Source organism: Mesoplodon mirus (assembly GCF_964341445.2).
Source record: "Mesoplodon mirus genome assembly, chromosome: 1".
Taxonomy (NCBI): Eukaryota; Metazoa; Chordata; class Mammalia; order Artiodactyla; family Ziphiidae; genus Mesoplodon; species Mesoplodon mirus.
In genome coordinates this window covers 214572665-214591478 of record NC_138976.1, presented here as the reverse complement: position 1 = coordinate 214591478, position 18814 = coordinate 214572665, and the positions used below count along the sequence as shown (strand labels likewise).

The 18814-nt window shown below is 37.9% G+C and overlaps 1 protein-coding gene across 2 annotated transcripts in view; it reads right to left on the bottom strand.

The window, feature by feature from the left end:
- The window catches only part of LOC309800172 (contactin-associated protein-like 3), a 178907-nt gene extending 160303 nt beyond the window's left edge, over window positions 1-18604 (bottom strand). For both annotated transcript variants that reach the window (XM_082614073.1, XM_082614072.1), the window contains exon 1: window positions 18430-18604. In XM_082614073.1, the coding sequence (XP_082470199.1) occupies window positions 18430-18514 (85 nt within the window). In that variant the 5' untranslated portion in view covers window positions 18515-18604. The remainder of the gene's footprint in view (window positions 1-18429) is intronic.
- Window positions 18605-18814: the final 210 nt, after the last annotated feature.

Below are 18814 nucleotides of genomic sequence, written 5' to 3'. Positions count from 1 at the left end.
ACATAAGACCTGATGCCATAAAAATCCTAAAAGAAAATGTTAGGGGAGAAGTTTATTGATATTGGTCTTGGCAATAATTTGGTGGGCATGATGCCAAAATAACAAACAATAGAAGAAAATAATCAAAACATGGGACTACATCAAACTCAAGAGCTTCTGCACATCAAAAGAATAAATTAATTAATAAAATGAAAAGACACCCTACAGAATGGGAGAAAATTTTTGCAAACCATTTATCGAATAAGTGATAAATATCCAAAATATATAAGGAACTCAGTCAACTCAATAACAAAAAACAAACAATCTGGTTAAAAGATGGGAAGAAGGAGTAAATAGTCATTTCTCCAAAAAGGACATCAAAATGGCCAAGAGACACATGAAAAGATGCTCAACATCACTAATCATAAGGGGACTGCAAATCAAAATCACAGTGAAACATTACCTCACACCTGTTAAAATGGCTATCATCAAGAAGACAAGGACCAACAGATGCTGGTGAGGATGTGGTGAAAAAGGAACCCTCACACACTATTGGTGGGAATGTAAATTAGTCTAAGAACTATAGAAAGCAAGATGGAAGTTCCTCAAAAAATTAAAAGTAGATCTATCATATACTCCAGGAATTCCACTTCTGGGTATACATCCAAAGAAAATGAAAATAGGATTTTGACAACATACATGCACTCCCATGTTTATCACGGCATTACTCACAATAGCCAAAATATGGAAACAACCCAAAAGACCATCAGTGGACGAATGGGTAAAAAAATATGTGGTATACATACACCGTGGAATGTTATTCAGTCATGAGAAAGGAAGAGATCCTCCCATTTGCTACAACATTATGCTAAGAGAGTAAGTCAGATAGAGAAAGACAAGTACTATATGATGTCACTTACATGTGAAATCTAAAAGTTAAACCTGTGAAAAACAGAATAAAATGGTGGTTACTCGGGGATGGGGACAGGGACAAGAGGGATGGTCTTTCAGGGTACAAACTTGTAAGAATTGGTAAATAAGCCATGAAGATCTAATGAACAGTATAATAAATAGACAGTAATACTGTACTATAATTATATAATGTGATCATGTGTATTATAATTATATAATGTGATATTACTTCAGCAATCACATTAACAATATATAAATGTATCAAAGTAACATATTGTATACCTTAAACATATGCAATGTTACAAGTCAAATTTATTCAATAAAAAAGTGTGCAATTTTATATTTTTCTGTTCATACACTGTTCACATGAATTACCAAAATACTGTAATTGCCAAAATCACATAATTTCCTTCTACAAATGTTGCTGCTATATAAGTTGCTTCATGGAGGAAGGACCTAATAAATATTTTTTGAGTTAATAATTTATTTTGAAACTTTAGAGATATTTTTTTATCCTTCAGTTTCTCAATTTTCTCCACTGAATATTGGAGGCAAAATTATATATTTCTCTCTGTATTATATGATTGTAGAAGAGTTAAAAACTGCTGCACAAATTTTTTAAAAACCTGTGGTGAACATGAAAGGGTTAGGTGTTCCTTTATATTTACAGGAGTGCTTCTTCTAAAAGTCCATGTGACTTTATAAACTTACAAAATTTAACAAAAAAAACCACCTATACTATAATATTTGATCCATAAATACTATAACAATTGTTAAAATTTTAGGACAAGATTTAAGTTACATGAGAATTTTTTACACTATGTTTGGTAATTTGGGCATTTTCATTGGAAAAAATTTAAAATAAAATAACTAACATAATCCAAAGCTAAAGATTCATTGCTTTATAGTAGAATGAGAAAACAAAATACACGTCATTGCAAAGAAATGTGTATTTGGTGTTTTAAATAATCAACTGGGAGTTTCAAAAAGCTTGTCTGACTACTGATAAAACTCCATTCATACGCTGTCTTGCAACTTGGAAATACTTTCCTTTTGTCCATCCACCTCTCCTCTTCCCACCCTCTTCTTCCTTGTCTTCCTCCTTTCCTCTCTTCCTTCTTTTCTCCAAGAGATTCAACAGGGGACAGTTGTCAAAAAGATGTTCATAGCTAAAGGCAGCAAGTACTATCAATCCATTCAAAGCACAAGTACCTGTTAATGATCCCTCCATAAAATACTGCTTTTCTCATTTTGCCAGAGGGGAAAAAAAACAAGACAGTAACTACTTTGCAGAGTTCCAAGAATATACACAAAATATATAGGGGAAAAAGGAAAATTTTATATTTTGGAATTTGGATTCAAATGATACCTAAAGTTTTAATATAATTAATTCCTGGTAAATATTTTCAGGTTTAATCCACTGAGGTACACTATTATAATATAGCATTGCTGTTTAATGTAATGTTTACCTAAAAATTATTTAATTATTAATAGCAACAGTTCACTGAAAACTTGGGTCTCTGCCCAAACAGTTTCCATAAAACAATCATTATGTTTAATTGTCCATGTTTATTAAAAAATACAGGCCACTGCCGTTACAAGAGTAGAACACCTAATCATTTTAAGAAGTGTGTGTGTGTGTGTGTGCGCATGTGTGTGCGCATGCACACACATATTTAACAAGTAAATAAAAAATTAGATTACTATTGAATAAAGCAGTGCATTCTCAGGTATCTCATTAGATACATATATAAAGATAAAATAACTATTTGGACCTGAAAACAAAGACTATTACAAGAGACAAAGAAGGACACTACATAATGATCAAGGGATCAATCCAAGAAGAAGGTATAAAAACTGTAAATATTTATGCACCCAACATAGCAGCACCTCAGTACATAAGGCAAATGCTAACAGCCATAAAAGGAGAAATCAACAGTAACACATTCATAGTAGGGGACTTTAACACCCCACTTTCACCAATGGACAGACCATCCAAAATGAAAATAAATAAGGAAACACAAGCTTTAAGTGATACACTAAACAAGATGGCCTTAATTGATATTTATAGGACATTCCATCCCAAAACAACACAATACACTTTCTTCTCAAGTGCTCATGGAACATTCTCCAGGATAAATTGTATCTTGGGTCACAAATCAAGCCTTGGTAAATTTAGAGAAAATTGAAATCATATCAAGTATCGTTTCTGACCACAACGCTATGAGATTAGATATTAATTACAGGAAAAAATCTGTAAAAAATACAAACACATGGAGGCTAAACAATACACTACTTAATAACCAAGAGATCACTGAAGAAATCAAAGAGGAAATAAAAAAAATACCTAGAAACAAATGACAATGAAAACACGATCACCCAAAACCTATGGAATACAGCAAAAGCAGTCCTAGAGGGAAGTTTATAGCAATACAATGTTACCTCAAGAAACAAGAAACATCTAAATAAAAACCTAACCTTACACCTAAAGCAATTACAGAAAGAAGAACAAAAGAACCGCAAAGTTAGCAGAAGGAAAGAAATCATAAAGATCAGATCAGAAATAAATGAAAAAGAAATGAAGGAAACAATAGCAAAGATCAATAAAACTAAAAGCTGGTTCTTTGAGAAGATAAGCAAAATTGATAAACCATTAGCCAGACTCATCAAGAAAAAAAGGGAGAAGACTCAAATCAATAGAATTAGAAATGAAAAAGGAGAAGTAACAACTGACACTGCAGAAATACAAAGGATCATGAGAGATTACTACAAGCAACTCTATGCCAATAAAATGGACAACCTGGAAGAAATGGACAAATTCTTAGAAATGCACAACCTGCCAAGACTGAACTGGGAAGAAATAGAAAATATAAACAAAACAAACACAAGAACGGAAATTGAAACTGTGATTAAAAATCTTCCAACAAACAAAGCCCAGGACCAGATGGCGTCACAGGCAAATTCTATCAAACATTTAGAGAAGAGCTAACACCTATCCTTCTCAAACTCTTCCAAAATATAGCAGAGGGAGGAACACACCCAAACTCATTCTACGAGGCCACCATCATCCTGATACCAAAACCAAAGATGTCACAAAGAAAGAAAACTACAGGCCAATATCACCGATGAACATAGATGCAAAAATCCTCAACAAAATACTAGCAAACAGAATCCAACAGCACATTAAAAGGATCATAAATCACGACCAAGTGGAGTTTATCCCAGGAATGAAAGGATTCTTCAATATACGCAAATCAAACAATGTGCTACACCATATTTACAAACTGAAGGATAAAAACCATATGATCATCTCAACAGATGCAGAAAAAGCTTTCAACAAAATTTAACACCCATTTATGAAAAAAGCCCTCCAGAAAGTAAGCATAGAGTGAACCTACCTCAACATAATAAAGGCCATATATGACAAACCCACAGCCAACATCTTTCTCAATGATGAAAAACTGAAACTATTCCCTCTAAGATCAGGAACAAGACAAGGGTGCCCACTCTCACCACTATTATTCAACATAGATTTGGAAGTTATAGCCACAGCAATCAGAGAAGAAAAAGAAATAAAATGAATCCAAATTGGAAAAGAATAAGTAAAGCTGTCACTGTTTGCAGGTAACATGATACTATACATAGAGAATCCTAAAGATGCTACCAGAAAACTACTAGAGTTAATCAATGAATTTGGTAAAGTAGCAGGATACAAAATTAATGCACAGAAATCTCTTGCATTCCTATACACTAAGATGAAAAATCTGAAAGAGAAATTAAGGAAACACTCCCATTTACCATTGCAAAAAAAAGAATAAAATACCTAGCAATAAACCTACCTAAGGAGACAAAAGACCTGTATGCAGAAAACTATAAGACTGATGAAAGAAATTAAAGATGTTACAATAGATGGAGAGATATAAGTCTGGCTAATGTTTTATCAATTTTGTTTATCTTCTCAAAGAACCAGCTTTTAGTTTTATTGATCTTTGCTATCGTTTCCTTCATAATGGTCACCTTATCTTTGATAAAGGAGGCAAGAATATACAGTGGAGAAAAGACAGCCTCTTCAATAAGTGGTGCTGGGAAAACTGGACAGGGACATGTAAAAGTATGAAATTAGAACTCTCCTTAACACCATACACAAAAATAAACTCAAAATGGATTAAAGACCTAAATGTAAGGCCAGACACTATCAAACTCTTAGAGGAAAACATAGGCAGAACACTCTATGACATAAATCACTGCAAGATCCTTTTTGACCCACTTCCTAGAGAAATGGAAATAAAAACAAAAATAAACAAATGGGACCTAATGAAACTTAAAAGCTTTTGCACAGCAAAGGAAACCATAAACAAGACCAAAAGACAACCCTCAGAATGGGAGAAAATGTTTGCAAATGAAGCAACTGACAAAGGATTAATCTCCAAAATTTATAAGCAGCTCATGCAGCTCAATAATAAAAAAACAAACAACCCAATCCAAAAATGGGCAGAAAACCTAAATAGACATTTCTGCAAAGAAGATATACAGATTGCCAACAAACACATGAAATAATGCTCAACATCATTAATCATTAGAGAAATGCAAATCAAAACTACAATGAGATATCATCTCACACCAGTCAGAATGGCCATCATCAAAAACTCTACAAACAATAAATGCTGAAGAGGGTGAGGAGAAAAGGGAACCCTCTTGCACTGCTGGTGAGAATGTAAATTGATACAGCCACTATGGAGAACAGTATGGAGGTTCCTTAAAAAACTACAAATAGAACTACCATACGACCTAGCAATCCCACTACTGGGCATATACCCTGAGAAAACCATAATTCAAAAACAGTCATGTACCAAAATGTTCATTGAAGCTCTATTTACAATAGCCAGGACATGGAAGCAACCTAAGTGTCCATCAACAGATGAATGGATAAAGAAGATGTGGCACATATATACAATGGAATATTACTCAGCCATAAAAAGAAACGAAATTGAGTTATTTGTAGTAAGGTGGATGGACCTAGAGTCTGTCATACAGAGTGAAGTCAGTCAGAAAGAGAAAAACAAATACCGTATGCTAACACATATATATGGAATCTAAAAAAAAAAAAAGAAGGTCATGAAGTACCTAGGGGTAAGACGGGAATAAAGACACAAACCTACTAGAGCATGGACTTGAGGATATGGGGAGGGGGAAGGGTAAACTGTGACAAAGTCTGAGAGAGGCATGGACATATATACACTACCAAACATAAAATAGATAGCTAGTGGGAAGCAGCCGCATAGCACAGGGAGATCAGCTAGGTGGTTTGTGACCACCTAGAGGGGTGGGATAGGGAGGGTGGGCAGGAGGGAGACACAAGAGGGAAGAGATATGGGAACATATGTATATGTATAACTGATTCACTTTGTTATAAAGCAGAAACTAACACACCATTGTAAAGCAATTATACTCCAATAAAAATGTTAAAATATATATATATATATATATATATAAAAAACTGAAAGAAGTTAAAGTTGCTAGTGACAATTTAATCCAAATAGCTTAATCTGAAAAGCTTTATTGTTTAGAGAGATATAATATTACAGAAAGCTGAAACATATCAATGTACTGTTAGAGTTTCTAATTCTATGACATAAACTTATTTTTAAATATTCTTCTTTTGTAATATTGTCTTAATCTTGCAGTATTAGTGATAATACTTTGAATAATGGAACTACCCAGTATAAATGCCTTTCCCTAAAATTGCTTATCTGATTATTCTACCCAAAGTCATGGACCAAAGTCACATTTCTGTTTTTACACTTGAGATTAACAGGAGCAATAGTAATGGCTAAAGTTCACTGAGGACTTACTATGTTCAAGGCATTATTTATATATATTAATTAATTTAATTTTCATAACATGTCTATGAGATGGGTTATAATTATTACTTATATTTTTGAAGACAAGGAAACTGAGACACAGAAAGGATAAGCAAATTACCCAGGGTCACACAGCTGGCATTAATCAGGGGAAGCAGAAACCTAATCCAAACATTCCTTTCATAACCACTCCACTGCCTATCTGAGAGTGTGACTCATTATGTTAGTACATCTTGTTGAATTTTATAGTTTTTTTTTTTTTTTTTTTTTTTGCGGTATGCGGGCCTCTCACTGTTGTGGCCTCTCCCGTTGCGGAGCACAGGCTCCGGATGCGCAGGCCCAGCGGCCATGGCTCACGGGCCCAGCCGCTCCGCGGCATATGGGATCCTCCCAGACCGGGGCACGAACCCGTATCCCCTGCATCGGCAGGCGGACTCTCAACCACTGCGCCACCAGGGAGGCCCGAATTTTATAGTTTTATGCTGTTTGAAAGAGTGCTGCTGGACTCATCTTCATTTATATACCTCCACTGTGCCCTTCTATGTAATTCTGAAAATACAAACAATCTTTGTTTGAAAATAGAGAGTCTTTAAGTGATAGCATGTGCATTGTGTCATGCCTTGAGCTAGCTAGTCATAAAACTTCTCAAAGATAATAACAGGTTTTGTTGACAATAATGGCCAGCCATAAACAGACTCAGAAATCCCTCACCCTAGATCAGGGGGTCAAGTCTGCAAGCACAATGGGAGCTTTCACTTGATGTTGAGTTTACTGGACACAGAGTCTATGGTTCTCACTCCCAGAGGCAGCTGTGACCCAAATGAATTTAGCCTCATGGGTGTCAAGGAGACAACTGGACACCTACACTGAAGTGCAATGGCCACCTGTGCACCTGCAAGCCCTCTGCCCTGATGTGCAGTGAGCCTTTCCCACCTGGATTAGATGCTGCTTCAAGTATCAGGTAGACACTATGAACCAGGCTTGTGGAGAATGCCAATTACACACTGCCCCCAGGCACCTCTGTTTCAGGCTCCTCCTGAATATGGAGGCTTGCTGAGATCAGACTTGATCAAGATCTCTCTAGATACAGTCATCTTGCCTAATAATACCTGCCAGAAGGCCTCCTCTTTGCTGCTTGTTGGTCTTTGGTAGTTCCCCTGACACCTGACCTTTTCAAGCTCTCCCTCAGGGCTTCCCAGCACCTCTTAGAATAGGCACCATGCTTTTTATCAAAGCCTTGGGTCAGAAATTATGTCAGGAATTTTCCTACTGGAAGAAAACAAAACACTCAAAATCAGCCAATGGATCCTTCCATGAACAAATCACTTGGCTAGTAGAGAGCTCAGGGATAGTCACATAAAAATTCATTTTTATTAGGCCACCTAAAAAATGATGATAAAATACACAGGGGGATTCTGCAGATATTCTATATACTTTCAAGGTAGCATATTTAAAATATATTAATTTCTCCATTTATTTGGTACTTACTGAGTACCATCAGCAAAGCACTGTAGGAACAAAGAAGCGTGATTCTGTTTTCAGGAAGTTTAAAATCTGATTAAGGAGGGAGACATGTAACCAAGCATCTGTTCTATGAAGCCAATAAGAGACTGAAAGCTAGTGCTTTTCATAATAGATGTTAAACTAATTACCTAAATGGATCGTGCATTTTGCTTTCTTGTCAAAGTGATGCGGTCAAAGCACCTGGTCAAGGATCAAGTTGCAATCACTTCCTGGCTCCACCACTGGTCATGAGGGCCACCCTTTCCTGTCACAGTAGCTGGATAAGAGCAGTCACAACACACACAAAACAGTGAAAGTGAGATCTGGGGATCTTGCTGGATGTTTTGGGAAAGAGAATCATTCACCTTTTTATTTATCCAACAAATATGTATTGAGAACACACTGTCTTCCAGGACCATCCCTGGATGGTCCTTTTTTGTTATCAACAAAAAAGAAAGAGGAAGTCTCTGCTTTCTTGGAGCTTGAGTTGAGGGAATAAACAAGTAAATACATGCTTAGTGCTTCAGGGTAATAAGGACCAAAGTCCAGATAGAGCAAAGCATTCTCTCTATCACTGCGACTAGGAAGGTTGACCTTGGACATGGAGCTACCAAGCAGATTCCTGCCTGAGCATCAAGCTGACACTGGGAAGACAGAGCTGAAAGATGAAGAGGGGCTGATCCCAATGGCACAGGCTCATCTGGATCTAACCTTGCCTGAAATGAAATGATGTGAACCAACAATTCCCAGTTGTGTTTAAGTCACTTGCCAACACCCCAGTCTTTCACACTCCCGTTTCTTATTACTCCACATATAATCAAACATCCATTAAGTCCTGAAAGTGTTCTTTGTGTGCAGTGGCACTTTTTCATTCTCACTGCCATCCTCCCACTTCAGTCCCTCTTACACCTGGGAAATGGAATAACAGTGGAAGACCTCAGGGGGATGGATCCCACAGGAAGTAGTGAAGGAGGAACACCTCTTTGGCTGTCCAAATCCACGTTAAGTCATCCCAGGAAGTCATTTGGCATCACCTCCATCTAAGAAAATGGAGGAAGATGCTCATGGAGGCTCTGGGCATGTTGATGCTGGGGGTTGGGAGGGAGGCCTTGGGAGGGTGGGTAACCCAGTCTCATCCCTAGGGAACTGGGATCGTGATTAAGATACAACATATGGGGCTTCCCTGGTGGCGCAGTGGTTGAGAGTCCGCCTGCCGATGCAGGGGACGCGGGTTCATGCCCCGGTCCGGGAGGATCCCACATGCCGCGGGGCGGCTGGGCCTGTGAGCCATGGCCGCTGAGCCTGCGCGTCCGGAGCCTGTGCTCCACAACAGGAGAGGCCACAGCAGTGAGAGGCCCGCGTACCGCAAAAAAAAACAAACAAAAAAACAAACAAAAAAAAACCATATGTCTTTTCATGCTCAAATGCGCAATAGCCTGCAGGATGTATCTTCCCACTGTTTCACCTTGCAGCAATATTCATGAGGAAAAGGAACTTTTCCTAGGCAAACATGCAGCCTATCTTCCAACAAATGAATCCTATCACTTAGAAGAAGAACAAGTGAAATCAGTCCATAGCGATGCAAATCTCCCAAAGATCAGGTTTTCAGGTTTCTTAAAATAAATCAGTAGTTCATCATGACAAAAGAATAGTAAATAAATATGATCCAAAATTTATTCTTATAATCTGGAAATCAATGTTATGTTTGTTAACCTTGTACCGTAGCTCAAAATAGATCATTTGACTTACCTCTGATAGGTAATTGACTCTGAGATCTGTCAATTCTACTGTGTTCTATGCCAGAAAAAGTATTTTTCAGAAATGTTCCTTGTCACTTTAAGAAAGCAAAGAGTAATTTGACGTTTGCTCCCTTAAACCCTCTTATACATACCTTAACTAAACTCTATTCAACATATCCTCTTTCAGTCCCCCAGTTTTTTTAACTCCTCGCAATGACGGCATGGTTCACACCACAGAAAAGGATGTGCTCTGAAATGTCAAGGCTCACAGGTTTTCTTATCAGAACTTCCATGAATCGGGACTTCCCTGGTGGAGTAGTGGTTAAGAGTCCGCCTGCCAATGCAGGGGACATGGGTTCGATCCCTGGTCCCGGAAGATCCCACATGCCGCGGAGCAACTAAGCCCACGCACCACAACTACTGAAGCCCTTGCGCCTAGAGCCCCTGCTCCGAAACAAGAGAAGGCACCTCAATGAGAAGCCCGCCCACCACAACAAAGAGTAACCCCCGCTGGCCGCAACTAGAAGAAGCCCGTAGCCTCAGTGCCGCAATGAAGACCCAACACAGCCAAAAATAAATAAATTAATTAATTAATTAAAAAAAGAAAACTTCCATGAATTAACACAACGTTGCAGAGAAGCCTAAGAATCACAGGCACACAGCAGATAGCCAGCTTGATGACATTACACAGCTATTTTTTTCTTTTTATGTTGTATTATTATACTTTTAGTATATAGCAATGTCCTTATTCTCAAGTTTCTAATCATCAAAGACAAAGCAAGCGTAAAGCTACGTGACAAATCCTTAATTTTGGTAATCTCCAAACATTTGAACAGATGTCTATAGAAACATGTTATTTTTCTTACATCAGCCAAATCTGAGACATTAAAATAGTTAACAGTTCTTAAAATATTTTCTTCCATAATAGTTTATATTAAAATTACTTTCCTTGACCTGAATCAAATTACTGAATTATTTTCTAATGCTAATCAGATTCCCTTTATTATATCTACTCACCTTTAAATCAAAATCCTACCAGCCATTCCTTAGAACTATATTAACAGGAACCAGGACCTGGGAAGGCCTCAGAGGCAGGTTAAGTGCTGCTGGTTCTAAAGGTGGCTGCATACCAATATCCTAGAACACAAAACACCTCCGACACGTGAAGGCAATAGCTTCAACTGGGGTTCAACTGGATCAGGGCAGATGTCTTTGTATTTCCTGATTGCTCACATGCTCAGAAATCCAAAGTGGAGAATATCCATTCTGCATGGTAACAAGTAAGAAATAGCTCAATCCCACATAACTGGATTGTCACTTAATCCAATCTGTGCCTCTCTTACAACTATTGACAGTGGTTTTTAATTCCTTCAGCAGGTCTCTCTACCCAACCAGCCTCCCTTAAGACACACAAACATACATACACACACAGGGTTCATTCTGCCACTTCTCCCACCAATTCACCACTCCGAGAAAGAGTGTATTTAGCTTAACTTTATCAAGCTCTTTGGTTGCCTGAGGATTTATAAACGTTAAAATAAAAACTAATTACAACCTTGAGAACTGCAGGTGGCACCTGGTCTTATGTCTCAAGGCAGCAGGTTGCTCCTGCATTCATCCAAGCAGCAATGTCACTGCTTGCTCCTAAGCTCCAGAGAAAGCTCTTTTGGGTCTTGAACACCCCAAGTAATGAGATGCTACTGAAATGAGCATGTGGGGACCCTAGGTCTACACCACAGCGTTAAGTGGCTTCTGAGGTTATCGAAACTGCCACTGATTCCAAACAAGGTTCACCAGCCCCTTCCTCCCACAGTGGTCCAGTGAACACGTGGCATAAAAATTCCTTCTCCACAGGTGACAGCCACTAAGGCCAGAAATGGAACCACAGCTGATACAACTTAGGAACACATAAATGTAAATATCTGATACACCATTTACCATATCCCTAAAATGACACATCCAAAAGTACCATATTTGCCAGTTAAAAAAACAAATATTTTCAAGTTTCTCTCCATGAGTAGCTATAACCAGCACATCCTTCATGAGTATCTTTTCCTGATGTACTACCAAGGAAAAACTTAATAAAAGCCATAGCCTAGATAAAGTATATCATTTTTTCATTTGTGATTAACAGCCTTGGAGGGAGGTGTTTTTTAAAAACTGGTCCATTAAATGGGCATATATTTAAATAAAAATTATATAGTTTCTAACTTTACTCAAAATTTCACGTACTTTATGTTTCAATTCTATTTCAAATCAGTACATTGAAAATATCCACTACCTGGAAACTAAGGAGAATATTTTTATTTTTTATTGCTAGCCAGACTCCCTATATTATTATTGAAAAGTATAGCTTCTAATGAACCAGAAAGGAAATTTATTGTAAAGCAACACTCAAACTAAGCACATGTATTATCACACAAGGTTATGTGTACACCTACCAGACATGTGCAATCTCTATGTCAAAGCACTATTTTCAAAAAGTTAAAAACACAACACGTACAAATATAGAACAAATGCATGCCAAAGAATCATAAACTCATTAATGACTAATCCAGTAAAAGAGCATTTTGAGAAACTGGGAATTTACAGGTATTTATGGAAGAACCGTTAGAATGAGATTCCTAGGTTACGTAAAAACTGATCAATGTCCTTTGTCGTTACTATATGTCCCTGAAAAAAAGAAAAAGAAATCATCAATTTCAGCGTCTAAACTCCAATCAAATAGTAAGTGACCAAATCAGACATGGGTGCATTCTTCTAGGTAATTAAACAATCATGTGGGCCTATTAAACAATGTTCCTGCAATAATGTCAACAGGTCACTCTGTCATATCCTCTCCTTTTTTAACTTTTTATTTTACATTGGAGTATAGTTGATTTACAATGTTGTGTTAGTTTTTACAGTATTTACAAGTTGTGTATAACTTTAATTAGCACACAGATTTTAACATTATGCCATAGAACTCAAACTGGAAAAAACAAGTATGATATTTTGAAGGAACGTTATTACATATGGTTTACTGCCTCTCAGGAATAGGTAGACATAAATAATTCAGTTTTTAAAAGTTATTCAATACGATACAACAGAGCCTATAGCAATCAGCACCGCAGCGGGCCCCAGGTAGGCAGATAGGAGTGGGAACACTTTGGAAGTTGCTCTGAAGAACTTTGTATGTTGAAGCCAAGCCTTTAAAGGCTCTGAAAAGTAAGTGGGGAGAAGATCCAGAGGTTAATTTCATATTTGTTTTTCAGGATTAGAATTAGAATTGCAGGTAAACCCTGGATCTATTCATTCCAAATTGTTTGAACTCTTTTATACTTTTATAAGTATACTTGTATATTCAAATTCTGATTTTGATTTAAAGGGAAAAATTCAAATTCAGATTTGCTCAGTTAATTGAGATTTTCATTAGTGAATGTGTCCTTTATTTAGTACTTTTGAATGATTTGGGTTTTTTTTTCCAAATCAGCTGAAAGGAGCAGACATTCTTGAGCTCCAGTCTTCTCCCCAGAACAGGCTTTCAGGCGTGGGAGGGTCACTGATAATGTGTCTTTAGGGTCATTTTGTTTGTTTGTTTGCTTAAAGAGTCTCCCCCAGTTGCATAAGTTTCAGGAACCTCACAGCTCTAGCCTTGCCTGTCACTCTGTGTTGATAGTCACATGGACTTTGTAAGTTTTTTGGAGAAAAAAGTGTTGTTGTTTTCCCTAAATTTTCAAAAATATTCTGACCTCAGTGTTTCTGGGAAGTTTATTCAAATATGATTTTTTTAAAAACACGGTCCGTTTACCAGTTTGTTGAAGACTCTTTCCAAAAAGTCCAAGCTCCAGTGCTTACTAAATACTTCTCTCTATATTCTATGCTCATTCTCCCCAACATGTTTCACTGAATCACGAATGGATTCCCCATTCACCTGCTCCAGGGGCACATCCTCTGATAGGCTCCCTCCCTAAACCAAGGAACATATTACATATGGTCTAATGCCTTTCAGAAATAGGCAGACATAAATAATTCAATCTAAATATCAACCAAAATACTGACATTTTCTTATTCAGATTATATCTCTTCTTCCTCCCCAAAGATCTGAAAATTCATAAAGAAACAGTAGACTCACAGGGATAATCCTGATTAACTTGGAGGATTCGACTCACTCTAGAAAACCACTGGCACACTACTGAGGAAAAAAGAAGCCTGCACCAATTAAAACAGTAGCAGGATTTTAGTCCGTATTACTCAAGGTGAAAACTTCTTTATGGACTGTATTGTCTTAGCATACGTGGCATTACTTGAGATTGACTGTGCTCACATAGCAATATAATATGTTGATGACACCTAGCAAATAATTACAAAGAATCTCTGCCCATTGAAATGACAGGAGTTCTGACAAACAATATCCTTGAGAAGAGACATATGATAAACACACTATTAGACATTCACCTACATCAATTCTCACGATTTTATACTTCTTAGCAGTTGTAGCATTATGTTCAGTTCCTCCATTCTGCAATGCAGATATTTTTATACCAAATTCTTAAGGTTAATCATGTTATTGGGTTAGGATAATTTATACAACAAGTGTCTCACTATTATACTATGTATGTTATTTTTATTTTAAAAGAATAATATTGTGTGATAATATCTATTAGAGGATCATATTAATAAACTTTCATTAAAGATGATACAGTAACACTTTAGCACATAAGGAGCCATTACTCCAGTGAAGAAAGGATTCAAATCTGATACAAATCTTCAAATTGAGGTGCTAATATATTTGCCTAGATCAAGCACTAGGTATTACATGAAGATCACATGTTGGTCTCTCATGTTGGCCAATAAAATGGGCTTGATCTGCTCCCCCAACCAAGGGCAGAGACCTCTCATATATATTGCAGGACGTAACAGGGAAGAGACATTGTTGGATAAAAACAAATCCTGATTACCACTCCTAAAACAGTGATTCAAGTTGTGTGCCCCACCTGTAGTAGGCCAGAAATACATCTTTTATTCTCACAACAAGAAGGGCACTTTTGACAGGGGAAGGAAACAAAAGGAGACTTCTAGAGAAAATTACAAGTACTGAGATTTAACAAGGTGCGGATGAGTGTGTAACACTCACTAAATTGAACCCCTGCATCTATAAATGTCATCATTTACATCAAATAATCACCACCAACAGCGGCTGAAATGTCGAACACTGGCTTCAGTCCTTTTCAGAGACTTCAGTCCTTTTTCTATTCACTGGGAAGTAGAGTTAGGGAGGACAGCAGCTACTAGCTGTAGCTTGTACTTTACTTATATGGGGAAAATAATTCAGCTGTAAATTCCAATTGTGTTGTTCCTTAATCGGGAAAGAGTGAACATTACTCCTCAAAGTGACATGCGATCCAGGAGACAGATTTACAACACTAAATATGCAATCAAAATATTGACATTTTCTTATTCAGATTATATATCTTCTTCCTCCCCCCCAAAAAGATCTGAAAGTTCATAAACAAATAGTAGATTCACAGGGATAATCCTAAAACAGAGAGCTATTGCCCTCTTCCACTTGTGGCTCATGGTAGGAAGTGAGCAAACCAACCACTGTCTGCACAACAACTTCTGGAAAACAGCACTCTAACTTGGAATCTATATTCTGACTTTCCTCTTGCGTTCCATTTAAGAGGATAACCCCATTAGAATAACACTTTCATCTTGACTAAATACAAAGAGTTCTAGAAGGCAGACCAAGTAGAGATGCACAATTTTTAAATATCAGGTTCTAGGCCATATTTTAGAGGATGCTGTCCATTCAACTTGTTTTATCTTCAAAAAGACAGAGAATAAGAGAAAAAAAAAAAGCCCATGTTTTTGGCTATTTAGAAACATTACTCTCGCCCTGTGTAGACTCCTCCGGACTTAAAATTTCCCATTAATTATAAAGATTCATGTCAAAACATGGATAATTTCTGAGATGTCAAATGTTTCAACCAAGTTCTGTATGAGAGTATGTCTTATGCCAGAACCTCACCCAGGTTGACCCCCCGTCTGACTAATTTACTACTGAGAACCAGTTGTAAATAGAGGAAAAATGTCACTGTATCCTCTTGGGGAGAAGATCTTTAACTTTTTAAAAACTTACATACAGTTTTCATTATTTTATCAGGGCTCAAGAATATTTCATTTTTGTTAGTTTTAAAGTCTTGTCTGAAAAGATTACTTGAGTTCTTAAAACACTTCTTAGGTGTAAAAGGTTAGCGATCAAAACACTTGAGCAAATGCTGATGTTCGTGATTTCTTGTTGGTAGCCTAAATCCCATCCTGCTGGCAAAGTCCTCTTTAGAATTTCTCAAATGATGGGACAGGACTAAAAGAACCCTCTACCTTGATTTATGTAGTAACAAATTTCAAATATGGGTTTGAAATACCTTGCTTGTATATACATCTACACATACAAACACCTCCCAAATATTCGAGAGTTAAGGAAAAACCCAATTGGTCAAATTAGCTAATCTAGACTATAATAAGATTCATTCACCATTACTTCTACTGCTACAAAGGATACTGTCAAATGAGATTAGCAAGCAATTATCAAACACAGTTTGTGTAGCCTCTATGAATCTGTAAGTCTGCAAAGACATTTAAATATATACTTGACACTTGGACAACTATAATAGCCATCTTTGTGGTGATCAAGGACTCTAACAATAGTATCTAAAATGTTCTTAGCCATGCAAATTTACATAGGTACTTTTAACTTACTTAACTTTTAGTAAGAGTACTAAACACATCTAAATAAAACAGAGGCTGAAAAGTGAAAACTAGCATTGACAATTGAAGAGTCAGCCGGAGACCCAGACGAACTGAGCTTAGAGATATATCCAATTCAGAAAAGGATATCTGCCTGGATATTCAGACACGGAGCACCTCAGAGCATGTGACTCTTAAAAAAGATGCTCAGTATGAAGAACATGATACCTCTGTGGATTTCAGGGAATAAAATACAAACAGAAAATAAAGAAATATCAAAATAACTGATCTTGCAATATCCTGTAATCACAACTAAGGAGACAAGAAAGGCAGCACAGCACTCTTCTTCTAAGGGAAGGATTTTTGAAGCCATATTTCTTTTAAGTAAGAATGACCTCTGGTGACTTTTTAATTGCACCTCAGTGTACTATGTTAAATTATTCTATAATCCTTTTATACTAGCAAATCATTTAGTACTAGTCATTTTTAATTTCTTAGCAAAGTGATAAATGCTTTACTGCAGGACCTAAGGATTTCATGTAAATGCCCCCATTTTAATTAATTCATGGAAATTGTGCCCACAGCTAAATTAAAATTCTGTCTGAAACACGGGACAGTATTTTCTTAAAGGAGACTAAGGCTCATTTTCAGGAGTGACTCATATAACATGGCATTAAATGAGCTGATACTACATGATGACAACACAAACTTATCACAGCCTCGGGGCATATATGGATGAATGCTGGAAGGGTAACTATTTGTACAAAATGCTTTTCACTTTAGCACAAACTTCCTGGTAAGGGCAGAGTTCCTCAGCCCACCCCATCCCCAGATAAAACTGGATACCCAGCAGCAAGGTCGGTTTCAAACATGCCTACTAGCACTTTCTTGAAATGCATAATAGCTTGCCTTACTCCCTACAACCTGATTTTTAAAAAATTCTTGAGGGGGATGGGGTGTGGATGTAGGACTAAGGGGACTTTCTTAAAATCCCTCAAGGAAAGAAAAGCCCTATGATGGAGATTTCAATCTGAATAACACTTCGAAAACTTTTTCTGATTTCCAGATTAAAATGCCTTGAGGTCCGCTGAATCAATCTGGCTAGCATCTTTAGATCAGACTCACATTGCCAGCCCAGAACTGAGAGGTTAATACATCTTCACTGAACCAACAAAATCAGAAACACAGCACATCACAATATACAAGCATGTGCACTTGCAAATGAACCTGAATGGCAGGTTATGTTTTTCCTTTAAGCAAAAGCCTTCTACTTCTGAGGGGTCTATCCTTCTCGTAATTCTGGGGACTATCCAGGTTTGCCGCCTGGGCTCTGCTGCGGAGCCTGCCCGCCAATGCAGCGCCCGAGTTCTTGGTACCCGATTCCGCAGGGCGCCAACTGCAAACATCTACGCTAATGCAGGACACGGCCAGGTCGGCCAGCGATTTCCTTTCTGACATAAATCCTGCAAAATGTATTCATAGTAAAAAGAAATAAATGACATATTGGCATGCTCTTCTCTCCTCACCTCCTGCTATTCTCGCTCTGGTCTCTCTCCGCCTCAATATTCTCATGCTAATTTTAGGTTTTACTAGAACTTGAGCTTTCTCAATAAATATTCAAAACAACAGCACACCGACAAAAATTTTTTTAAAAAACACGAATTCTAGGTTGTCAGTATAAGTTTTAAAAGATTTGCTGTACTCACAAGTATTCCCTGCTGCTAATGTACTCCAGGGCTGGGCAGACAAAAGAAAGAGCATCCTGAGACAGGCTCCCGTGGCGGGGTCCATGTTCACAGTCGCCGGGGCTCTCCACGCCAAAACCCACGGTGTCCAGACAGCTGCTCTGAGCCGGGGTCTGCAAGATCCCTCCCGCTCGGGGTAGCCAGCGCTCCCTCCTCCCGGCTCGGCGAACCCGCGCAGCCGGCGGGGCGGGAGCCCCAACCTGCAGCCACACCCCCACCTCCACCCGTTCCCGCCGCGCTGCGAGCTCCACGCGTCCCGGGCGCTCCTGGCGGTGGCGGGAGGAAGTGCGAGTCAAGTCGGTGAAGGTCTTCAACCTGCGCTCGCTCCGAATCCGAATCCGCGGTT